The sequence below is a fragment of the Coloeus monedula genome (assembly GCF_965178545.1).
Source record: "Coloeus monedula genome assembly, chromosome: 4".
Classification (NCBI taxonomy): Eukaryota; Metazoa; Chordata; class Aves; order Passeriformes; family Corvidae; genus Coloeus; species Coloeus monedula.
The window spans coordinates 30,877,018-30,903,368 of NC_138784.1; the positions used below are offsets into that span (position 1 = coordinate 30,877,018).

General features: G+C 39.3%; 1 protein-coding gene across 1 annotated transcript in view; it reads left to right on the forward strand.

The window, feature by feature from the left end:
* FGD6 (FYVE, RhoGEF and PH domain containing 6) overlaps nt 1–26,351 on the forward strand; it is a 70,913-nt gene that overhangs the window by 36,880 nt on the left and 7,682 nt on the right. Inside the window, exons 6-18 of the mRNA XM_082279699.1 lie at nt 3,462–3,613; nt 4,389–4,545; nt 5,197–5,284; nt 10,810–10,860; nt 13,891–13,949; nt 14,069–14,140; nt 14,646–14,714; nt 16,264–16,347; nt 17,493–17,572; nt 22,115–22,217; nt 22,705–22,851; nt 23,702–23,804; nt 25,711–25,838. Coding sequence (XP_082135825.1) covers nt 3,462–3,613; nt 4,389–4,545; nt 5,197–5,284; nt 10,810–10,860; nt 13,891–13,949; nt 14,069–14,140; nt 14,646–14,714; nt 16,264–16,347; nt 17,493–17,572; nt 22,115–22,217; nt 22,705–22,851; nt 23,702–23,804; nt 25,711–25,838 — 1,293 coding nt within the window. The remainder of the gene's footprint in view (nt 1–3,461; nt 3,614–4,388; nt 4,546–5,196; nt 5,285–10,809; nt 10,861–13,890; nt 13,950–14,068; nt 14,141–14,645; nt 14,715–16,263; nt 16,348–17,492; nt 17,573–22,114; nt 22,218–22,704; nt 22,852–23,701; nt 23,805–25,710; nt 25,839–26,351) is intronic.

The window sequence follows — 26,351 nt, forward strand, 5'->3', positions numbered from 1 at the left end:
CAGTAATTCAGCAACAGTATGTACTCAGAAGCCTTTAAAATGCCTAGACTAGATTTTTGTATGGACAAGTACCCAGTGGGAGGCTGTCTCAGCCTAGCATAAACTAAAACTGCTTCTGGTTTGAAAAGAATGTTCTTTCCAGGGATGGTGATGTGTGCTGTTCTCTTGAAGTAGCTGTGTGAAAACAATTACCTTTACCTAATCCCTAAAGATGGTATCAGAAGATTATTATTGGACCAGAATATAATGTAAAACTAGAAACTGTAAACAAGAATTTCAGAAAATGTACAATAGCCTCCCCACTTCTGAAAGGGAAAAAAAAATATCCTGGTAAGAAGCTGGGGTGATTCAGTATAACTAGCATAATATTTTGGGTTTTGTCATGCAGCATATAAAACCTGTCTAGTTGCAAATATTTTTCAATGAAATAAGCACATTACTTCCAAAGTGTGGCAAATTGGTTTTTGGGTTTGTTTTTTTGTTTTGAGGTTTTTTTTAATCAGTAAGATTGGAGTATTTGAAAGACCCATTTTTAATTAGAAAATCTGTCTTTAAAATTCAGTTGTAATGGATTGCGGCAGTGCTTCAAACAATTTCTAGGACAGCCTAGGTGATTGCCTTTGAGCAGGCTGATGAAAGCAGTGCTCTTCAGCAGTTTTATATAGGACAATGTGCTAAATATGTTTGTAATATAAATCACATCATGCAGGCATGTATAGATATCAGAGCAATGTATATATTATTTGCAAGAGCAATTCTGCTTTTATTAAGCAGTGAACTGGTTTAGGTTTAGAAGGAGCTAGGTCTTGGTGCTTTAAATTACTGCTTTTACTGCAGTTTCTAATTTCTAAGTCATTCACCTACTTGCATTAAAAGTTGTCATCTGAACACCTTCCACCCCTTGGGGTGAAATTTCAGGGTTTAGTTTGTAAACTAGCATATTTTACATCTAGTAATTAAACCAGACCTGGTCTATGTTTTGTCCTTTTGGATATGAAATTCCTTTTTCAGAAGGCTTGTTTACCTTCAAGTGTAAACTCTGTTAATTCCAACGTTGTTACATTTGTTTTTCTTTCCCCACCCCTGATCCCCAGGCATGTGCCCTCTGCATTCAACTCTTGAGTTTATCTCAAGATGAACTTGGCATGACAGTTACTTCACACCCACTGCCAGGTTAAAAATAAATCTTAATATGATTACAGTGACAAATGCATAGTCAGTAGTGAAGATAATTTTAAAAAAAAAGAAAAGAAAAAGCATTGAAGTTTAGCTCTAGTCGTTTTGCAGGCTTTTGAAATTTGAAAGGTTCACATTATCTCTCTTCCCTATATTTCCTCTCTGCAGTATTTACTCAGTTGTGGAAGGGGACTCAGGAGGTGATGAAGTAAAGTTTTGGTTGGCTGTTTCCATGATAGAGCCTTTCATGGCATAATCTATAAACTGTGATGAAGCTCATGGACTTTGGGTCAAGCTAGTTGAAAAACCAAATCTGTATTTGGAAAACGCCCTGCAGACTCTTTGAATGCTGTATCTAGAAGTTAAATAAATGCTCTGAACTACAGCTGACGTTCCTGTGTTATCTAGGGGTGCTTAAACCTGGCTCCCTGCTCTCCTTTTGTTGTTTGGTCAGGGGAAAGCCTGGGTTGTTGATTATGTACAGACAAAACTGCTTTGCTTTTCATCGTGCAAGTAGCCTTATGACGTTCAAACAAAATTCTTGTCTCGTCCTATGGCAAAATACATACAGTGTATTGTATTGTGGGGGCGGGGAAAGAATATTATCATAATATGATGATGCATTTTGCATGAAGCTCTCTAGAATGCCTCATTTGAGCTTTTGCCATTGTAATTCCATGTATCATTTCAGTGTTAAGCAATGCCCCAGGGTCAGAAAAACCCCTAAGATGCAGCTGGTAGTTAACCTATGTGTCACTAGTCTGCACAGAGGATGTAAACCAGAACATTTCCATATGAATAACGCCATCTGTTTTTTAACTCCCTTTCATTTAGTTCTCAGCCTTCCCCTGTTAGAGCCAGTGCCCTGTATCTCCTTAGAGTTTCTTGTCAGAACTGCCCAGTCACAGCCTTCATGACCCAGAGGGTCACAAACCAAGAAAGCATGTCTGGAGCTCACGTTGCCCAGAGCTGACGTAATGAGGAGGGAGACCAGGGGAAAGTTGAGGCTTCAGTTTGAGAGACCCTAAATAGTGCCAGATGCTGGACTGACGGGATAGCTAGTAAGAGCTGTAGTAGTAGACCTGGGGAGGGGGAAAAGGAGGGACTAAGGTTTTTTTTTTCCTCAACCTGAGGATCCTACAGGCTTCCAAAGGCAGGTGTAGACCCCATGCACATTTAAAATACAACTTATTATTGTACTTAGAGCATTTTGTTGGTCACTTTTTCAGGATACCTATAGATGGTGCATGTGATATTAGGTTTCATTAACCATAAACTCCAGAAGAGCTACTTTGGATTAATTTTCTTTTTTGCCCAAATTCAAGTGAGACACAGTAATATGTAACACTACCTAATTTGTATTTTCTTTTTGTCAGTTAAGACAGTGTTGTTTTTCAAGTGAAATGCTAGATTGCTAAACTTTTTGAAGGATTTGTTTGCTTTTGAATAGGGAAAATACTTCGTATAATGGATCCTAAGTTTCAATCTTGGCCATGCTGATTTGTGTGGGATCAAGATCTTTAATTTTAAATAGTTTAATGAGGACCAGTGAGCCTCAGCTCTGTCCTGTTGGGAGCTGGTTATAGCATAAGAATGCTGTAAGATCCTTCAAGAGTAAGTAGGGTTCTCCTCCTCACTGTAAATGTTTCGAAGGTACCAGGCAGTGTTGGTTTTGATCATTGCCAACATTTGAAATCTCATTATTCCCATGTTGTTACAGTATCTTTTTGTTAGATGTTAATTTTCCTGTATATAGAAGAGCTGCTACATATAGCAATTTTTTTTGACCCTACTTTTTGTCAGAGAGGAACATCTTCCAAAATGGCATTTGTAGATGAGTTATGAACACTAGGATGACTTTTGAGTAAGATACTGTGATTGTGTTAGCTGATGTAACGGTTTTGCTTTTTGACTTACGTGTTTGCAAGAAGACATTCAAGGCTTCCAGCAACCTTGCAGATACAAGCCTTGTTTAGCCTGCCTTAGTTTCCTCATAAGTAATACCAACACATTTCTTAAGGGCATGTTGTAAAAATAATGAACAACTTCTATATTATGCATACAGGAGCAAGAAAGTAAAGCTCCAGTGTCAAATCAGAGGGATTAAGGCAGTCCCAGGGGAGTAAATTGAAGCTGCAGAAAAACATAACCCAGATGGTACCCGCCCTGCCTTTGGTAATAGGGAGCAGTGCCTGGAATGTCTGCAGTGAGAACTCCGTTGTCCTCTCTGGGTTGGTGCTGTCACTCATGGCAAGGGGGGTTCTGTCCTCTTTGTACTCCGGCAGGATTTCCGGGATGCTGTGTCGCACGCCTCTAGGCAACTTGGAAAGCCAGTGATTGAGGACAGAATCCTGAATCAGATCCTCTACTACCTACCTCAGCTCTACGAACTCAATCGGGACCTCCTGAGGGAACTGGAAGAGCGATTATCTCACTGGTGACTATCAATAAAGGGATTTCACTCCTTTGATGTTGAAATTTATCTGGGGGGCTTGCTTATGTGACTCCATGTGATCATGGTTTGACTCTTGTTTGTGTTTCATGTACCTTCCGAAATGTCAGAGTTTACTTTGGAAGTACAGGAGATGATTTTTCATTTAGTTGTGGTTTTTTTGTCATTTAGATGCATCCCAAAAGGTCCAGAAGGCATGCCAATACATTTTTTTTATTTGAAATTTCGTTTTTAATTGAAAGTTCTGGTCCCTGCATGAGCTTAAAAACTGCACTGATTTCATTAGGGAAAAAGGAGGCTGTTCTGAAGACTGGTTTGCATTTTAGCAGTAGTTTAGATCTATTGATCAGGCACAATGCTGATTGATAGCCACAATGCCCTTGAAGACCATTCTCAATTACCACTGGTGGGTGGAGCTATACAAAACCTACTGACAAGGCACTGCAATGGGGTAAAGACTTGCTCTTGAGTTCGAAGTTTGAAGATCAGTTTCCTCAGAAATCCACCTTGAACTGAAGTGTTCAAACAGTTCAAGACCATTTTTAAAAGGCTGTGTATTAAGTGGCTGTATTAGTGTGTTGACATGTGCCTAATAAGGTTTTTCAGAATAGCAACTGAGATGGGTGCCTGTCTGCTGTAAGCTTTTTGTTCAGAACATAAACTAGCACATCTTACTCTGTAAAAGAGAGATGTTTTGCTGTAGGGTTAAGATGTATGCTATTTTTAGCTCTAATTGCATCTTTTTTGTTGTTGTTTCTAGGCTCGAGCATCAAAGAATTGCTGATATATTTGTTAAAAAGGGTCCCTACCTAAAGATGTATTCAACTTACATCAAAGAATTTGATAAAAATGTTGCATTATTAGATGAACAGTGTAAGAAGAATGCAGGATTTGCTTCAGTAGTCAAAGACTTCGAGGTACTGTATTTTGTAAGATATATCCTGTTTTGTGACTTTTTAGCAGTTGTGATCCTCCACTTTAGAAACTGTCCTCAATTTGTTTGTGTTTTGGCGGTGGGTTTTTTGCTGCAGTCTTGGCTTGAGACAGGAGGACAACAAGAGGCCTTTTGAAGGACTTGATATTTCAGATTCACGTTATTTTGAATGCAAACTCAAGATAATTAGCATTTTTGAAGCATGGATCTTTTAATTCTGTGTTGTCTTTAGAGGTGTGGATTAATTAAAAATTTGTAGTGAGCAGTCCTGTCTTCTCTGCCTTTTTGCCTAATGGACACTGACAGCGATCACAAAGGAGCATGTTTGCCCTTGCTGTCTGTTTCCTTTTTTCTGGGAAGTTCCACCTCTCTTCCTCCTATGTCAAAGCACCTGTTTAGAATCTACAGAGTATGAGTGCTTACCCATGTCCTTAACACACGGGTAATTTTGCATGCTGTCTTCCACATGGAAATGCTTGCTCTGTAGTGTGGTGCTTAACACTGTGTGGCAGTAGCACTTTGCAAAGATAAAAAGCTTATCCAGTGTAATCAGTAGTTGTTTGTAGGCATGTTTTCTTTTGCTGGAACCTTTGACTGCTGTGGAATTGTTACTTACTTTGGGCGTTTCTTTCAGATGAGCCCCCGCTGTGCTAGTCTGGCCCTCAAGCACTATCTGCTCAAGCCAGTTCAGAGGATTCCCCAATACAGGCTCCTGTTGACAGGTACAGTCAAGCTTTTTTGCAAGCTTAAGAAGCCAGTCTTCACAGCCCCAGGACACCTGTTTTCAGACAGTTGTATCCATCTGTAAAGTGTATTTATCTGACTTCAGATATGTGAGGCTTTCTTAAAACGTGTTACAATATGTGAAGCTCTTTTTAAAACATGGCATGGGTTTAGAAGCTTTCCTTGTTAATATTGATCGTGGTAAGATAGACAAGCAAAGTCCTAATATTTCCAGCACTGTGGTGTGTTCTGATGGTAGATTCAACAGTACATAGAAAACATGAAACCTGTGGTGGTTTTTTCTTGAATCTGTGATAATAGAAGCCTGTCATTTCGTTAGAGGCTTGGAATGCTCCTGTTCTGCTTTGGGTTTTGCTTTTTTGGTTTCTTTGGGGGGATAAGGGTTTAACAAATGAAAAAGGCAGTATGGAAAATTGGAGCAAGGAGAAAAAAGATATCTCTGCAACTGTGAACTTCTCTAAGTAGCTCCTCCATTTCTCCCCACCCAGGTGTTTTGTCTATAAAATCCATTCCCTTTTAAAGGCAAAACACATGTTTTTAATGCACACCAGTAAGTGCTTAAACTTGCTACCAGGGCCAGTGGAGGAGCTGATTAGAAACTAGAAAATCTGGGCTCTCTACTTTGCTCTGGCACTGGCATGTTTGGGTGACCTTGAGCAAGTCATCTCCATGATGTAGTGGGGTTTTTTGTCTGTAAAGGGAGGGCAGTGACAGAGGCCTCCTTTGTGAAGTATTTTGAGATGTGTTTTGTTGTAAGAGGGGGATGGCTCCTGTAAGGATTTGGAAATACTTAAGGCATTGTTTTTCAGAGCCATTGCTTCTTGATGAGCAATTTAAAAATAGCCTCTGTTTATGTAGTAACTGCAAAATAAAATGCTCTGTGACCTTTTTTTTTTTGGCTCTGTAGCAGCTCATTGGCATTTCCCCAGCAAGTACTTACACTAGTGATGCTGTGGCAGATACAGACTTAAGTGTTATAGAGCAGTTACCAAGTTTTACCAAGTTATTAACGTTGACTTTTTCATTTTAATCATCTCATTAAACTCAAGGTGTTGAAAAAAGGGGGAGAATTCTTATTAAATGGAATACTCTATAGGGGACAGTATTAATGATACTTAATTGATGAAATCAACCCATAAAATGGCATTTGAGGACTTGCTTTATTTTAAAAGGATACTGACTTAAGGCATGATATAGCTTGTTACACATTTCAAAATCAGCAGAGCCTTGGATAAGTTCAAAGGTTTTAATTGAAACAGAGTTTAGCTGAAAAGAGGATCAGGACGTAGCAAACACCATTGTTAACATACACAGCATAGTGAGAGATGTCAGGGTTGGATGGCTCTGAAACAAATCTCAGATGCTGAGGGGGAATTCCTTGTGATGATTAGCTGCCACTGTGGCTTGGACAGAGTCTTTTAGACCTGAAAAAAGCCTCATCCTGTGCTGATGGGGTTTATTGTGGGTGTCCCCAGTCTGCAGACCTTACTGTGGCTGCCCAGCTTTAAATACACCTGCAAATGCTGTTGAAAGGAATGTGATTGCTGCTGGCAAATTCAGAAAAGTAATTTTCTCTTGTTCTGTGTGAACAATAAAAGAGATCAGGCCAATAATTTAATTATGCTGGGGCTGGAGAGTGTTGTTTTGGATCTGTTTCATTTTCAGCCTGTTCAATCTATCATGCATGTATGCTGTCTTCGAGTTCTGACTCTTCCACATCTCTGTGGATGACCTATCTGCTTAGTTACCCTCCAAGAGCTCTGTGTAAGATTGAGCAATGCCTCTATAAACTTGTGCTGTATGAACATCTGGAGGACATGCAAAACACTCGTATCTATTGTTGCAGTGGGTGAGATGTAGCGATGGAGCAGCTGGCCAGGCTGCAGACAGGGGGATCTGTGGGGAGGAGGGCAAGAGCAGCGGAATGAAAATAATCCAGGAAACGAAGCTGTCAGGCCTGAGTCAGCAGGGATTTCTTCCTATTTAGATGTTCTGTGTCAGTGGGACAGCTTTGTACTGGTAACCTGCTGCTACTCGGTCACATCACAAGATTGTTGCTGTGCTTTGAAGTGGAGTTACTTTTGTGCTAACAAAAGCAGGAGCAGGTGGACTCAAATCAGCCAAGGAGAGGCACAGCTCAGCAGTGTTTCTGTTTAATTATACAACTTCTCCAGCCCAGTAAGTGGACTTCAGCTTCTTCACATACTGGCCCTGAGCTCTATACAGTAAATATTAGATAGCTTATGGGGGAGGTTAATTAGAGGCCTCTGATTACTGAGAGCAATGAAGGAGAGGTGATTCTCTTCTCCCAAAAACCTCTGATTTGAGTAGATGGCTTGAAGACTGTGCAATATGAACAGGCTCTTGATTGTCATAGGATAAGCCTCTCTCCTCTTCTTCACAACATAAGGCTGGCAGAGAGTGTCTTTTATTATCCTTAACAGGGTTATAGTGAGGGGAGGCTGAGTGGGATGAAAAATAAGCCTTCTTGCACTCTGCAGTTTTGCAGGTTGGAAATAGAGTTGTCAGACTCAAGGCCAGTTACATGTTGTGGAGCAATTGCTTTGCGTTTAATTTAATTACATTAGACAACCCAAGACAAAAAGTAGTTAATGATGCAGAAGATAATTTTAAGCAGAAGAAGTGATAGCCACTGCCCCCAGCAAGTGGGAAGAGAGAATGAGGGGCTGCTGTCAGGTAGAAGTAGGCATAAGGAAATTTTCATAACAAAAACAGTACTAGTATGCTTTTATGTTGATTTTTGTTGTGTTTTGGGGTATCCAGCAGAATTTAGAATTTCTGAAGGTATGATTAAGGTATTTCTAGTCTGAACAATGAAAGCACATTTCAGAGGGAATTTTTTTTTTTTTTTGGCAAAGGCATTAGATGCCATTTCACCTTAATATCTAAGTTCTGTATTTATTTCATCTAGGACTAGTTTTGCAAAATTTTTACTGCAACATTTTTCATGTCTGTGAAATCAGCTTGTCTGTAGAGCTTGTGCCAGTACCTCCAGAAAGCTGTTGTAAGCACAGAATTTCCAGTGTGTATTCACAGAAGAGACTAAAAATATCTGTTCTGATGCTTCTCTGAAGCTGAATTTTAGCTGTGAACTGAGGTCCACTCACTAGATAAAGAGCATACTAAGATGAAAATTACCTATTTATCACTTTCAGGATTTTACAGTTCTAAGTTTTATTGGCTGCTCCAGTTTTGTAAGATAAAGGCTGCCTTCTGTTCTAAATACAGAATTTTAAATGAATGCAGTTACGTTAAAATCTCGATTTTCCCTCTTCTTTTCACTGATTATATAATTTAAAATGCTAGAAAATACTCATCCAAAAATGTGTTTGAGTGGTGGTGTTTTGGAAAACATGTTATAAAGCAAGAATATGCCAAGAAATAATTAGTTCCCATCTTGGGTCTCTGGTTTTATGTTTCCACTGCAATTACTTTGCATCTTAAATCTGATGTCTTCATGTACCAGGGACAGTGTCTTAGAGTGCCAGCTGTACATTTGCAGATGAGGAAATTATACCCACCTTACCTCTTGTTCCCAGCCTGTAGAGGTGAGTGTGTGGTTTGGGAGCCTTATTTTGTATAAGCTGTAGAGACTCGTTTTTTATACTGGGAGATTCCCATTGGAGTCTTTTGTGCTGGCCCCAATGAAGATCAAGTTGCAATTGTAAAGCTTTAATTTGTTGGCTTAATCGTGGAGTCCAAAGAATGCTCTGCCTCAGCAGCATGGCACAGCTCCAGCTTGAGAGACCACCCATCCTCAGGCAGGGCAGGAGGGGGCAACTGGTGCCATATTCGAGACAGGTTCCTCCAGGTTAAACCAAGTTAAACCAAGTATGAGCTCTCTCAGTTCTTTTCAAAATATCTCCTGTTACTTTTTTTTCCCCCCTCACACAAGCCTCTCACCAGCATAACCCAAGGTGAAGCAAGATTTAACTTTTTTTAAAAAGGAATATATGTCCACCTAAATATTGCATTGGAATGTCTGGTAGCTACTACAGCACAAGATTTTGAGGGGCATGAAGGATGTGATATTGATGGAGTACAGCAAGAGTAGTGTTGGTGCCATGTCAAGCTTGTCTTAAAAGATCACATGTTAACCAGGGCCTGCTAATGATCAGGCAGAACTCTGAGGAGAGCAGAAAGCTGTGACTGTTCCCATGGCCCAGCCAATCTCGCTTCCCAGAACTCCCTCCCAGCCGGTTCCTCTTCCTGCACCCCAACCTGCTCTTCATGCTTCTCCCTTGGATCCTCCCTTAGGTCTCTGCCAAACAATTAAATGTCAGTGCCAAATGTTTCTCTTCCTGTAGTTCTGTCTTTCTCAAAGCTTTCACTAACTGTGACAAGTTCTCTCACTCTTCGTAGCAATTCTACTGCAGAAACATGTTTCATAATTCCCTTTTAATTTTGTGCATAAGGAAAAGATTACAATACACTGAATGGTCTCTGAGGGGCACGCATGAAGCAAGACATCTTATGAAGGCCGGAACAATTGGCTCCTGATCCTTTTTGAATGAAAGAATGAATTTGGGTAGGGCAAGCATATGGGAGTTGAATTATTTCACTCCTACACGAAACTTGTACAACTGAGAAGCTAAATTTGAGTGCTTGCTACATTACATGTAATTAGTTTTCATTAGATCTGCCAGAATGTTAATACTTCATTTAAAAGGTAATTACAAATCAGTATTTGTTGCTTTTATCAATCTAATGTATATCTCTTGGAATGTTTGTGTTTTGGTTTCTTCTCATTTTATTAAGGAGTTCAAAGTCAAAGCTTATAGAGAATAGATGGTTGATGTTTTACTGAGGATATATATTAATCTTTGACAGGGTATTGCACTTTTTGATGAACAAGACTCTCAATCAGGGAATGGAAACTCGAGGGGGATGTTTTGTATAGTCATACATTTGGAGTTAATTTTACTGAAGTAAAATAGATTTTAAAACTACTAAGACTTTTAATGGATCGAGAGTGCCATCTTGTGGTTGTACATGAGTGAAAACAGAAAATGCCTATTTGGACATTGAAGGAAGTATGCTATATTTATTACTAAAAATATTAATCGTAATCAGGTCTTCTGTAATGGACTGCTTGTTTTATTAGCTCACACAGACTAGTTTAGGTGCTCAGACAAATATCTATAATCTTCAAAAGTTTTTGCATCAGCTTAAATGTAAATGACTGGAAGTATGTACTAATTTTTCACTTGCTTGTTTTTTTCTGGAATAATGTATACAATATATCATTTTTCACTGGAGAAGACCAGTAACCTATCTCTTTGCTGATATACTTTCATTATGGAAATGCTAGTTTTCACTTTGTTATTACTTCAGCAGATTTAAAAGATGAAGTAGTAGGTCTTTGTAGATTAAGTAGTACATCTGAACAGCAGATTTCCAGGAAAAAGGTGGGGTTTACTACTTGCTGGTGTTGTTTATTTATTTAACAAAACTATCTCTATATTTTTTTTTCTTCATACAGATTATTTAAAGAATCTTTTAGAAGAATCTGCAGACTATAGGGATACTCAAGGTAAATGTCTCTTTAAAGAAATAACAGCTTATATACCAATGTTTCCAGATTTTAAATGCTTGCAAAATGCCAAGTCAGTAATAGAAATGTTTTCTATTTAGTTCTAAGTTTCTCAGCAGAGATATTAAAAGATTTCAAGCTTGTGTTTCAAAAAGGTTTGGAGCTGGCAGTCATATCAGCTCACCCTTGAGTTGAAACCAAGAGATAAGAGTGAAATTCCACAGGCAGTTTGAACAGATACTTTGGGCACTGCCATTGAAAGAGACAGTCCCTTCCATCTGTAGGCCTTTTGTAATAGGCAGCCTGCTCTCTCCAGCTACGAGCCCTTCTGGCCTCCTCCTCTCTCTTTGTGCCAGGACAAGCATCCATATGGCAGAAGTGAACAAGATCAAGGAGCTGCCATGGGTAATATTTAACCTGAGGAGTTCTCCAGTTCGACTTGTCAGAAGCTGCACAAACACAAGTGACTTACACAAGGTTGCCTGCATGTGGGGAGAAAGGAGATCAGAGGAAGTGAAAAGGAATGGTTGGTGATGAAGAGGACAGGACCACACATTTCATAGTAGTGCAGGATTTAGGTGGTTTAACTCGAGCCTATCAATGCAATGCGCATTCAGGCTGTTTCCTTTTTTCAGAGTGTGCCTCAGCAGTACAAAAAAAGCTCCCAGTCGATGTTTCCATTTCATTTGCATGAGATCCTGTCACATTTGTGCAAGCCCCTTACCTTTAGAAGGGTTGTGCAGATGTAGTTGATTGAACTTCAGTAAATGAGTGCCTTCTATGTACTGAGCCAAGTTTGCTTTGTCTGCTGGTACAATACCATGAAATATATGAGTAAATTTATTTCTTAGGATATTCAGATGTGTTTGAGTATGTTGAAGGTACAAGCCAAAAATATTTTAACTGATGGCTCTTCCAAGGGATAGAGAAGTTCATCTTGCATTTCTTATGGCTGTGAACAAAGTAATACTTGGACTGCATATTAAATAGTTGACCACTTGGAAAGAGAGCAACCTAAATATATACTTAACTCCTTTTTTGTGGTTTCTCCAGCTTCTCTGTTTTTTGTAGTTACATCTTTCAGTGTTTTTCTTTCCCTTCTTTTATCAAAGATAGAAGCTGAAGCTAACTTATAACAACTAAGTGTTAATTTGATATTTGACATATTTGATAGTGCATCTTAGAACCTGGGTAAGAAAAGAAGATCTAATCTTTACTCACCAAGATCTTTCTTGTAGTAATTAAGCTTAACTTAGTTCTGACTTTGCTTAGTTGTTTAATTCCACTGCGGGGGCTGGGAGTGAGGGGAAGGAGTGGAGAGGGAGACTAGGTTTGGTTGTGATTAGTACTCTTGGAAAAAAACCCAAATAGCACAATTCTTCTTGCTGACCTTCATTTGAATACGTTACTTCAGCTAAGTGGTATAAGTGGAATGCTCTTCCCTGCCAAAAAGCACTATGTTTATGGACTTTGACCCTATAGATTATTTTATGTTGTTGTTTAGATTCATTTAGTCCTGGCTGTATAAGTAGTCCTGAGATCCTGGAACTTTCCCTTCAATAGCCAGCAAGTTTTATAATTTTCTCTAAAATTCTTCGATCTTGCTTGAAGTCAGTGAAAAAAATGTTACGGTTTTAACAGTAACTGAGAGATGAAGGAAAGTATAACAGAGAATTAGGTAGTCATTCCTATCTTTGTGAATTTAGCTGAATTTCACTTCATCTTCTTCCACGTGGGTGGGAGCTGGGGAGTGTTTTGCCTGAAGCAAACATTTTCTAGTAAGAGACCACCAGCTATTTTTCAGCAGGCTCGCTTGATACCGTGACATCTATATCTAAACTTAAATTCCAATCAAATGCTTGGTATGTGTTGTGTATTTTAGCTGTATCACTCTGTGCTTGCATCACCTTGGTTTGTGACAATCTTGCACAAAAATTCGCCTTCGATTGGCTTAGGAGGAGCTTTTTGTTCACGTCTGTTTACTTTCTTAAATAGCTTCATGACCTTCTGAATCTTTCAGTTCAGAAAGCTATATTTTTTAACATACTTCCTTTCTGAATATGACTCAACAATAAAGGAAGTGTATGCATTCTGCAGTACTAACACTTTAATGATTATTTAGGAAAAAACCCTGAGGCTTTGGTTTTACCTGGTTTGGTACGTTTCTCTGTGGACTTTTAACCAAATGTACTCTTTTTTTGAAGTGATTGACTGTAATTCAATCACTCAGAAGGTGCTAAATGCTTTAGAGACTACATTTTATCAGAACAGTTGTCACACCTTTCAGTTAAGTAAGTGTCTTTTTTCTGCTTAAGTAAATTGCAGGTTTTTGGATAAGATCCTTGTATGGCATGGATCCTTGGACTGAACACTCACTGTATTCACTTAATCATTTTATATAACTGCTTTTTGCACTCACACCTTAGCATATATTACAGTTGAGTTGCTGGCTATTAAATGTCAGTACTTAATATAATTGCTTATATTTGGTAACTTTTTTTTCAGATATTTATTTTTCTTCTGCTATTGCAAGTTTGAAATTTAGAAATTTGAATTTTACTGTTATCTTGAGGTGCAGCAAAACTAAAGGCAGAAGAAAGAAATGGCAGAGATTTATATAATTTTTCTAGGTAGCCTTCCATGACTGGCACTGATGGCATTTGGGGAAAATGGTAAAATCCTAGTCCATACACAGTCTCTGTTAAAATGTTGTTAACTTTTTTGCTGTAAGTAGAGTAAGTAATTTGTTGTGTGAGAAACTGGAATTTAGTTTTGCCTGTGGACTGTTTCGAGTAGCTGTAAGAAATAATTGACACTGTTGGTTGAAGCAATGACTTGTTAGGGCATACTTACTAAAAACCATGATCCAAAGATTCTGGGATTTATGGGAAGTGCTCCTGAATGCAGTGACTGTACAATAAGGTCCTTCAATCTTGGAATGATGTGGAAATGCAGTATGATATCTGTGCTTTGCATTACACCAATGCTAATTGGTCTGTATAACCAAAACATGATTCCTTCATCTTTCAGATGCTTTAGCTGTTGTCATAGAAGTTGCAAACCATGCCAATGACATCATGAAGCAAGGAGTAAGTATTTTGCCTTATGAAGCTGGTTGATTAAAGTTTTCTTTCTCTCTCTTTTTTTTCCTTAAAAAAAGTCATGAATGCAAGGGCAAGTACTTACCTTCTGCTTTTTTCCTCCATAGGATAACTTTCAGAAACTCATGCAGATCCAGTACAGTTTAAATGGGCACCATGAGATCGTACAGCCAGGAAGGGTAGGTGCTCCACATGGCCTTCAGCACACTGCAGTGAAAGTGGTGATGATATGCGAGCAAAGACTGACGCTGGAATATACCAAGAAGAAAATTGGTCCATTGCTTCATTATTAGGCTCTAATTGTCAGATAAATACTGCCTCTCAATATGTGTGGGGGTTTTTTTTAGATGTTTATCTGATGGAAACTTAGAATTTTTAGAATATGATTCCTTGCCAGATCTTGCAGGCAGGTTTTTGTCCTCAAGCTTAACCTTGTATTTGTCATGGTTTCAAGTGCAGCATGGAAAACTGTAATGCAGTCATCCACACTCACTCTTAGAGAAACCTAAGGGTAAACAGCTTTTCTCAGAGAGGAGCCTTGAATCTCAAAAGTTGTGTAGCACTTCTAGTGTAGTAATAATAATCATAATCATAATCATGATAATAGTTATTAAAAAGTCACCTCATTTGCATGGCTTGTGCCCTAAAAAGCTACGTTTTGCATTTCTTGCTTTAATTTACTAGGTCTTTTTGAAAGAGGGAACACTGATGAAGCTGTCACGGAAGGTCATGCAGCCACGAATGTTTTTTCTGGTGAGATGCTATGTGCCTTACACTAGTGTAATTTTAAGTTAAAACATCACACTGCAAACATAACTAATAACTGCAGATAGTAGAAAAAATTACTAATTGTTGCTGTTCTATTCAGTCAGTTCTAATTTAGAGATATTATCTGTGTCATATGCACTAATTTTAATGGAAAAGTATTTCTCACTAAAATGTATTATTTTGAACAACATTTAAAATCTGAGAGTTTTCATGAGAAGACATCTGTGGTACTGTGGAAAGTAACACAGTTACTCCATCCCTCTTAGCTGTACCAGGTCTTAAAACCTAGAACTCTGGTTGCTGCTACTGCACCCTTCCATCCCTCCTTTCCTTCCTCCAATCTCCCCCCTCTGCCTCCTCTCTCCTTCCCCTTGTAGGAGCCCACATGCATCCCGAGCAGAGCACTGGGTGGAAGTTAAATACTGGGTTCTCTTCCTGTCTCTGCTACTGCTTTGTTTTGAAACTTCTGTGCATCTCTGAAGTTTCTGTCTCCACTTGAACCTTTTGTTTATCTCTTCTATTTAGATAGTAAAGCAGCTGTTACCCTGTAATTTATGGCATTATTGGTTCACAGTCCTGGCTGAATTCTGTCTTGTAGTCTTGTAGTTCTTCTTATGAAGAAATACTTCTCTAAGCAGTCCTGGAGTGTGTGTTATATCAGTTATGGAAATACTCTCAAAAATCTGGTGCTATCTCAAGCTTCACAAACCAGATATTGCTAATTTCAGTGTCTCTATCTTGGATTTTCTTTGTTTTGCTTTATGGGGCAATGGGTTTCTTTGGTTTGAGGGTTTTTTTAGATTTAAATGGTACAGGCTAGCATTTATACCATTAAACACAGTGATTTTCGATTTATCATGCAGTGGATATTTAGTAAGGCTCCTGAAGCATTTGATTATTTTGCAAAGAATTGCATAGCAAGAACTTATGAGACACTTCAGGTTTTGGTATTTGTTTATGTGCAGTATATGAAGTTTGGATCCATGTGTTGAACAGCACAGAAAATAAGAAAGTCTTAGTAACTGTTCAGTAAATGCACTGAACAAATCTGAGTCTGATAGACTAGGAAATAAACAGTAGATGCACTTTAAACTGGTAAAATTCACAAGGTATGGTTAAGTCTGTCCTTGTAAATTGCTAATCCATTCTGCTATCTCCTAGTTTCCGGATTGCTCTGATTTGTTTGAATGGTTAATTCTTATATTCTTTTAAAGTAGTTTGCTATATTATGTACCTGTGTACACGAGAAACATTTTTGTCCCTTTTGACAGTCTGTTCTTTGATATCCGTGCACTGTTTACTCGTGCCAAATGTATATTTACACAAGGAGGCTATAAATAGATGCCTGTTGTTATCTACCTATTGTTATACATGAAAATGTTTCTTGGATTCTAAGTGGAGTAATAGGAAGAAGAGGATGCCCTTCTGGACAGTTATCTCAGTGCTGTAGGAGTTCTGTACTTCCAGTAAAATGCATCTGAAATTATCTGTCTTTTAACAAACTTTAGTCATTAAAAAGCATCCTGTATTACAGTTCAATGATGCCCTGTTGTATACTACTCCAGTTCAGTCAGGAATGTATAAACTCAACAACATGTTGTCGTTGGCTGGAATGAAGGTGAGTCACTATTTAAAGTCAGCCTTTCTCCAAATCTACCTAAACTCAGGCCTTCAAATTTTGAAAACGCAGCGTGTTTACTGATGGCGAGATATATTAAATATGCTTATGTTCCAGAGCAATCCTACAGGCTTAATGTTCTTTGCATAATGTGGCCTGTGGGATTGCTGTCTAGGTTTCCCGAAACATTCTGTTGCCACAGGATCATCTTGGCTGCATTTCACCCAGTGTTGTCCTACTCTGGAACAGTCTGCCTGCTTATTTTTTGTATTGTATTTTGTTGAGACTGCCTCACTTCTGCCTTTTCACTGCTTTTTATTGCTCACACCCAGAGATTAGGCATCTTTGCTTGGTAAGATCCTGGTGGATCAGTTCTCTGTGGTTTACAGAGATTTGCTAACTGTGAGGGAAGACACAGGTTTTCTGCCTGAGCCCTTGTGAAGAGCATCAGAGTTAAGCCCTGAGCCCCGCTGGCTAATGATAAGGGACATACACGCCATATAATGACTCAGTCACTGACATGACAGTTAATGGGAACAGCAAATCCTTGCCTTGAGAATCACTGTCTCCAGTCCTGTCAGAAAAAATCACCAAGTCCAGTTGCAGTGCAGATCTGGCACTTGGGTCTGAAGTTTTGCAGGCAGAGCTACAAAATCTCTTTTGCCAGCAGATGTCTTGCAGTGGCTCAGACCCACCCTTGACTTTTAAGCCCCCTTATGGTTGAAATTTGGTAGCTTGAAGGATCAACAGGGTAGTGCAGCCCTTGCCCACTCTGCGGTACACCAGTGGGCTGTATCTCATGCTGCACCAGCAGCAGTGCCTTTTCTTGCCCAATTGCAGGAGGTGCTCATGGGGCAACATGCCTGGGCATGTATGGAAGGTGTCTGACAGCTCTTGAGCTTTGTTCCCCCTGTACATCTCCAGTGTTTGTATAAGAACCAGTGAAATAAAAGGATGGGCTGCAGGTAATCTTAGTGTAGCTGGGCCCTCTGGACTGGTATATGATTTCCTATTCCTGAGTATTTTCTCTCCAGTGTACCCTTACTCTGCAATAAAAATGTAAGAGATTTTACAGGAAATAAAATCAAAGCAACGACAAAAGTACCATTTCAGTTTGAATGTGAAGTTTTCTCTCTCGGCTGAAGGTTAAGAAGCCAACTCAGGAAGCGTATCAGAATGAACTGAACATTGAAAGTGTAGAGAGATCCTTCATTCTTTCAGCAAGGTAAGTCTTTCAAATGAACAGTGATTTTAAAACTGTGTGATTTCAAACAGACCACACAAGCTTTTTAGAGCTTGTTTTGCACTTAGTGTAATGAAAAGTTACCCTTGGCTAGAGTGATTACAGAATAGAGGGGATCAGTAAATCAGAGTGAATAAAACCATTGTTTGGTTCCTCTTTTTCACCTTAGCTACACCTTTAGAAACTTTAAGTAAATTGAAATACTACCCTTGCACTGCCTTTCCTTGAGAGGGTTGCAATTCACTTTAAGCTTTGCTTTTCAGTATTTTTTTGCTCTTCTAAAATTACTGATATGTTCTATGTTACCAAATTCTCTATGTAATAGCAAAAGGATATGTGGTCACTAAGCCCAGGCAGATCTGGTCACCTTCACTGAGATGCCTTTAGGCCTGGTTTTGTGGATTGTTGTTTTTATGGTGCTTGAGTTGAAGTTTTATATGTTCTGACATTTGTGGCAGTGCTGATACCAATGAAGAAAGACATGTTTTCTCTTTTATTTAGCAAAGCTGAGCAAGAGCAGACTGCTGCTTTTTGTGTGACCTTGTAAATACTGACATGAGAATGCACAAAGATAGCAGTATCTGTAGCTGAGGGGTAGACCAAGGTTAACATTGTCAAAGAAGCTAAAAGAAGTAGCTCAATTGTCAGAGCAGTAGTTATTTATAACAACACACTTGAAATGAGTAATTCTGTATTTCTTCAACAAATTTAAATGTTTCTTATAGTTCTTCTGCACACTAGGGAAAAAAAATGCATTTCACAGTTTAGGGGATGATTGTGCTCCAGTGTAATATGAACAGGTCTGTGCTGCTTAGGTGCCTTGGTGACTGAATGTCACACAGACACATGAAGGCATTCAAGGGATGGCAGTAGGCAATGTGGATTTATCTCTGCTTGATTTGAAACAGTGTTTCACATTTATTCCAGTTGTTTTAAAAGAATTGGAAAAAAAAAATTGGAACTTCTGAAAATGTTATCATCTTAACATACAAACTACGTATTTTTCACAAAACAGGACAGACTAGTCTTTTTGATGAACTGATTAAGTGGTAGATTAAAAGCAACTCCTGGGGAAGATGTGCTGGTCTATAGGGGAAAACCCCTATATATAATTTTCTCATTGAATTTGGCATAGTTTGTGACATGCTTTTGTCTTAACCTTGAAATTGCTGGAATTAACCTCATATTACCAACTAAGGCTGCTACAATTTGTTTTTGTTTTAGTGTTGTTGATGTTGCATCTTTGGGGAGCATTCAGCTCTGTTATTTTTATACTTGCTGGAAGCCATGTGTGTGCAAGAGCCCTAAGTTACACAACAGTGACAGACAGAGGTTGCATTTACATGGCACCAAGGAGGTGCTGGAGGCCCCAGATGTAAATGACAGTTTTCAGATTGTTTTCTGTCTGTCACCAGAACTGGGCCTGTTGTGGAGTAGGAGGGAAGCAATTGAAAAACACTGCCAGCAACAGGTGCTTGCTTACATTTTTCCCAATTAACTATGTTGTTCCCATTGATAAATATTCTAAATGAGAGGAGAATTTGTGTCTTGTCAACCCAGGCTACATCTTCCTTTGAATGATGCCTCATTCTAACAGCATATTGGGTCCTAAATGGTTAAAAAAAATAAAATCTTAATTTCAAAACTGTTCAAGTTAGTTTTAAAGACACTGGAGACAAATTTCATTTCTGTGGGTTTTTTTCAAATAATAAGCATTATGTGGAGTGTACACCAAAAAAGAGATTCTGAAATGATCCTGGGAGCAGAGACAGGGAAGTGAAAAATTGCTAGTAATAAAAAGTAGGCCAGTTAGTAACAGAAATATGGATTAATGCCTAGACAAGATTCTTTGTCACTTCAGGTTCACTTTTACTGACTGCATTAGTATTCTGCTTTATATAGTCTGGGTTGAGGTTTCAGTTTTGCTGGGATATCTGTAGGAATGTGAATTGTTCTTCATAGTACAATGCAGAATTGTACTAGAAATCTCTTCATCAGAAAAACAAGTTTGTGCATCTACAAGATGCAGGCAGCACTGTACAGGAGGAAAGCTTTGGTCCTGGAAACAACTGCCATGCCAGCCTGACGTGCTCTGGCCCCTCAGTAAGGCTGGTGAAGAGCTACCCTGGGCAGATAGATACAGCTGCATCTCTTCCTATCCTAGCTAAGGATAGTCAGGCAAGACTGGCTCAGCTGGGAGAGGTGCCCTAAGACTCTGATCCTGGAAACAAGAGGGACATGCTTCTGAGTGTCCTCCTGGGGCCACTGAGCTATTTAGCTCCACTGAGCAGCTGGATATGTGCCCCCAGCACATGCATTTGCCAGTAGTAGCCATTGCTGGGGTTCTCTGCAGTCCTTTTGAAGGACTTTTGAAGCTTTCTACTGTTATGTTAAATCTTAAATGAATAAATAAAAATAACAGTGTTTAAAAACCCAAGAAACCTCTGCAATTTTAGTAAACAAAATTTTTTTTTTTTGGAAGGATGCAACAAATACTGGACCTGCAGCAAGGGAAGTGGTAGGGCTGGGCAGCTGTTGGGGATGGCTGCAGTGACAGCAGAAGAAACTGCCGATTTTGCTGCAGCAAACCATTACATCAGTTACCAGTGGCACCACCTTTGCTCTTAAGTTCTGAAGGATTGTAAACAATCCTAAAGGCTTCCACTGGCAAACCTACCAAGCATGAGCTTCCTAGTGAAATATTAGGGTGTAAGCCTGTAGCTCATTGTGCAAGCTGCTCCGTACAGAGCAGTCCCCACGTGATCGGGGGGGAGTGGTGGTGCGTAATCTCCAAAACCTGTGCCAACTTTAAATTTAATTAGCTAATCCAGTTAGAGGAATCTAATTAAATGTAACTGGATTTTGAAAAAGCCAAAGGACTTGTTTAGAGTTATGAATATTACATAGTTAATGCAGACCAGTTGTTTTTTCCTGTTGAGGAAGCAAAGGTAAATAGACTGAACAAAATGTTCCACTCAGAATGTGAGCTGTTTGGACAGACACTAATGCATTGCTTTGCCCTTGCATGTATCTTATCTCTCCTCCTTTTGTTCTGATTTTGTTGCTGTGTGTGCTAGAATTTTTTTTTTTGTTTTACTTGTGCCTGTGCATTTACCTTACCAGATTTGTCCTCTCTGATTCAGCATAGTACTCATTTCATCCCGTTCAAACCCCCCATGCAAAGTATTTTCCTTAAAGGTTCAAAGGTGATGAAAGCTTCTAAATTCACCTACAAAACCATTAAATAATAATTGGTGTCAGACCTCATTTGTGTAAGTCGTTGCTTTCCTCTTCCCTAACTTTCCTTTCTATATATTTGTATTCAGTTCCTTGGTTTAAACAAATTAATTTATTTGATACCAATTAAAAAGTGGGGAATAGAAAAAAATGTTGGGAGTGAATTCTTGTTTAAATTTTAGAAGCCCTTTTTAGGCTGGCATGGCACCTTAAACAGTAGCTGTTCCTCTGCTGCAAAACTGCTTCATCCTTCCTCAGAGCCTTCTCTGTGTTGCACAAGTAGTTGTTCAGCTGTGTGATGAATTTACCTAGTCAGTAAATTGATCCAGAGGAAGGGCAGGCTGATGGCTTGCTTTAATATGGATTTGTTTCCCAATCCAACCCACTGCATAACTCTGTATGTTCTGGCACAAGAGTGAAAATAAGACCTAGTGGCTGAGAGAAAGGATAGCAGGCTGCCCTTTACAGCAGGAACAGCATGGATTTATGAAAATGGTGTTGTGCCCATGGCCAGAGGAGGTGCTTTGGCACTGCACATAATCCAGTATAGCTGCAAGGTCCTGCTGTGCCAGGTACTGCTTGTGCTCTCTGCTCCTCCTGCCGTGCCACTTCAGCCTAATGCTTTCCTTGCACTTGTATAGTGATCCACCAGCTGGGGGATAAAGAGATGGAGTAAGCTTTTCTGTTTATCTCTTTGAGTTAGCTCATCCAATGGAGACATTTTGGAAAAAAAAAAATTATTTGAAAGTAGCATGACCTGGTAGGAGCAAATAGTTAGGAGCACAAGGCAGAAGAAGAGTCAGTGTGTTTTTATCTGACAGAAGCTTGGAGTTTCACAGGATTGGGTACAACAAACTGCACTCTGATACAGAAGGAAGTGGGCAGAAAAAAGGTTTGTTGAAATTTCAGGTTGCTTTCAAGAGGAAAGGCCCATGCCTTTGTTCTGGGAGCATCATTTAAACAAGTGTTATCCAGGCTATTCAAGGGTGGGGGAGGAGGGAGAGGCAATGAGAGACAAGCCTTGGAAGGAGGAAAGGGAAGGAGGGAATCCACATGACAGCAACAGACACAGAAATCTTTTTTAGTATTAGTCAACATAAATAACACTGTGCCAAAGGTTAAAAAATAACACCAGTTTCAGTAGGAGTTGTAGATGGTCTATAAGCTGAACTCGCAAAAGAGTTACTCCAGTGTACAATAAAGTTAATGGAATTCTAATCAACACTTGCTTCTTTGTTTTAAATGTTAATAATAATAAATTGCTTTGTCGGTTTTTTACTCCAACAGTTCTGCTACAGAAAGAGATGAGTGGTTAGAAGCTATCTCCAAGTCGATTGAAGAATATACAAAAAAGAGAATCACATTTAATCCAAGCAAAAGCCTTGAAGAGGTATATCCCACCATTATTGTTGGTTTGTTCCCCGTTTGAATATAAAATATCCTCACAGGTGTTTAGAGAAACGAGGTATTTCATGACAAGTAATAAAGCACGATGGTAAATAATTGAACAGATGGTAGAACAGAATATTTCATAATGTTATCTACTTCATAAATTTAAAATTTTCTTCAAAAAAACCCAAATCAGCAATCACAGTTCTCTATGTAGCCTTGTGCACAGAAAGATGAAATTAAAAGATTTTAAAATAAAGCAGCTATTGATCCCAGTAGGCTGGTAAAGCTTGAAATCAGTAAATGCATCTCTGTTGTCAGGCTTGCATTATAATGGTCACTGATGAAATAGCAGATAACATTTAAGACCATGACAATGTATCAAAGAAGGCTTTCCAGCACCATTAGCATTATCCTATAATCACTGATGAATCCTAGTCTTATTTCTCCTCACTGAATGTAGTGGTATTGTGCCTATGTTCTCTCAGGCAGATCCAGAGAAACAGGAAGAAGATAGCCCTCTGGGATCAAAGGCTCCCATCTGGATCCCTGACACGAGAGCCACCATGTGCATGATCTGTACGAGTGAATTCACGCTGACATGGAGAAGGCACCACTGCAGGGCATGTGGAAAGGTTGGGTATTTTGTGGTTACCTTTTCTGTCAGTCATTCATGTTCCTTGTGTGACATTCAGGTGGAGCCTCATCACCCCAACTACTCTTCAAAGCAGCTCTGTACTCTGACATAATTATGTGGGTTAGAACCAACATGTTCAGGTTGGTGGTTTGGGGGCTGGGGTTTGGATTTTTTGGACAGGTGTTATGACAGACCACTATTCAACCTTCAACATGCTACATGTTATTTATTTTGCATTCCAGAATGCTATTTAGGGTTGCTTTTGCAATTCCATAATACCCACAAATGTTAGCTGAAATGAAGAAATATCTTCCTCACTAATATTCATGAGATAAATAATGATTTTCTATTTTAAGTTAGTACCAGTCTTGTTTTATATTTTACACTTATGAAAATTATATCTAATAAACGTTGTCTTTCTTGTTTAATCCAGGGAGAATACAAAATTAGAATGCAATGCAGTTGAGACACCTGTGTTGTAAAGAAATCATCAAAAGAGCAATGGCTTTTTAGCTATTTCAAAAAGTTGTGGTTGAAACAGTTCAGTAACACAGTAGGCTTGTTCTGGTTTTTATGCATCATTAATGTTGGCGTATTGATTCATAATTCACTGATTTTTTTTTTCTTAATATTTAAATTTTTGTCATTTAGAGGAGGAAAGGACAGCATGTTGAACATAAAGACACAAGAAAAAAGCCAAGATCTTAAAACATTTTCACTGTGAAATAGTGCCTATTTCAGGTTTTTATGGGCTTAACAGTGATGAAGTGAATGTCTTTGAGAATCTGGTGATTTACAGGTGCACATCATGTACCATAATGCTTTTATCTGTTTCTGTCTGTTTCCAGATTGTCTGTCAAGCTTGTTCATCAAACAAACATGGCTTAGACTATATGAAAAACCAGCCAGCAAGAGTATGTGATCATTGCTTCAGGGAGCTACAAAAGCAAGGTAAAGAAAATCTTCACAAACTGTCTTACTTTTATTAACACGGTATGTCTGCATCTCATCTTTACTGCTGGGTTCAAGTATTTAATTCTGCTTGTGCCTGAGAAATGATAGGCATCTAGATTCTAAGATGCCAAACAAGTTTCTGTGGAGCAAGCTAGGAAATGAATTTGCACTTCATTGGCTCTTCCTTTCCAGAAACATGTACGCCTTTACCCTGTGGCAATGACATATGGCAATTATGCTGCTTTCCTTTTTAACAAGTGTTACATTGCTTTTCATTAATCACAGGGTGCAAGTGTACATTAGACTCCTTGCAGCTTATCCTGACCTCCCCCAGTGGGTTCATGTGTATTTTTATGCTCTGTAGCTTGTATATCTGTAAACTTCATTTTTGCCAGCTAAGCTGCTGAGGTGGCTGAAGGTCTGGGGCTCTGTAAAGACATAGGTCTTAATCTTTCTGAAGCTGAGTCTCTTCAGTTCTAAAAAATGGCCTCAAGCCTCAGCTCATATGGAATTCAAGGATTTGGCATATCTGTACCTCAGTTCTGAAAGCAAACTCCTAACCGTTGCCTACTGAACACTGGCAACATGGATTCAACATAAAACACCACAGCTAGAGCAGTTTCATTGAAACACTTTCAGATAATGTGGTGCCTAGTGGAAAGCAATGGCTGGACAGCCTAATGGTAATAACATTTGCTTAGAGAGGAGGTCCAGGGTCAGTGTCCTCATCCTGAGAAAACTCTTATGTGTCTCTTTCACGGAGCTTCATATCACTATGCAGAAGCAAATGTAAAATCAGTGGAAGCACCTCCCAGTGAGATGGGAATCCAGTCCCATCTCACAGGACTTGCTGTGAATTAAGTCGAAATACTTGAGTATAAAGTACACAAATGAGCTGTGAACAGACTGAAAGAGCTTGCTGCCCTTCCCTTGGCAGAGGCTCCAGTGGTATCTAGGCTCTAGGGTATCAGGAAATCTGTAGTACCCGGAGAAATAATAAAGCTATGGATCCCAGCATGCCGGGGGTGACATTTCTCATGGGGATGCAGAAAGAAGCATGGATAACCCTGGAAATGACAGCGTGAGCCTGCGGTGAGGGGGAAGGCCGTTGTCTGAACCACCTGCAGGTGTGTGCGCTGGGCACTAGAGGCTGCTGTGCTGCAGGCAATTGCAGCTGCCTTTAGCTGGGAAAAGGGCTGGGGAGCAGGTGCAGTACAGCTGGCAAACCCATTGCTCTCCTGCTCTGCTCATTATTTCAGAGGCTCACTGAGTTCAGGAACAACTCTAGAAGTAGTCTTTATGAAACCACCAGGTTTCCAGGTGCAGCTGTAACAAAAGTGGTGGGTGTTGCTAGAAAAAGGGGTTTTGAAGAAGTGAAGTGTTGCAGAAGTCTTCCAAGAGAGATGAAGTAACTGCTGTGGCAGTGGAGAAGGCACGTTCTGGGAGATGGGAATGCTTCAGAAGTGTGTGTGTGCTGGAAGAGGAACATCCCTATTGAATAAGGTTGAGAAGTTAACAGATATAGAGAATTGAAAGACAAAGTACAGACAGCAGAGGACAGCTGTAAAATTTGGATGTGATTTTTAAGACTTAATTTTATGAGCAAAGGCAGTTCAACAACAAGAAAACAGACTTGGAAAACAAACAAGATCAATTTGTTTAGTTTTAAACTTCTTGTGTTTTTTTACTACAATTGTGATTTGGGGAATTCTAACTTGTGGTGTTGATGATAACACTGAAAAGTTAATTCAGTGCTGAATTTAACACGATTAGGTGTTACTATTGCAGCACTGTAATCTGAATAAAAATGCCAGCTGTTTCTAAGAAGAAAAGTCCAAGAATGAATTGCCTCTGTTTAGTCATCTGTGACATGAAATCAATATATTCATCCTGTGCATTTTAGATAACCAGTGCACTCCTAAGAGCGGATCCCCAGTCAACCATAAATCTCCATCAAGTGCCTTGTCTACAGTATTACAAAGTATTCCCTCTGGAAGAAAGCAGAAAAAAATTCCTGCAGCCCTCAAAGAAGTAAGTGTTTTATTGGTCAAAAGTGGTGCTTTTTTGGTATTATATCATCAATATTAAGAGTAGAAAAAAAGTTACTTTAACCATCTTACCTAGAATCAAAAGTCAAAATCTGACTGTGGTTTGGGCCTTAGTTTTAAATAGGCTGGGACATGCAGTGTGTAACATGCATAAACACCCGTGAGACTGATTCAGAGATATAGTTGAAATTGTAATTTCTTTCTTGCACAATTCAGGGAAACACAGAAAACTGTGTTTCCCTGAATTGTGATTTACCTCTGTACCAACAGTCAGTGACAGGACTCCTACACCAACTCAGCTCTTGGTTTATGATTAGAAGAGGTAGAATGAAACCCTGCTTACTGTAGGTCTTGGGAGTGGGAAGTGATTTTTCTCAGCATCAGGTTTGCTGATGACACCAAGCTGTGTGTTGCAGTTGACACACTGGAGGGAAGGGATGCCATCCAGAGGGACCTGGATAGGCATGTAAGGTGGGTCTATGTGAACCTCATGAAA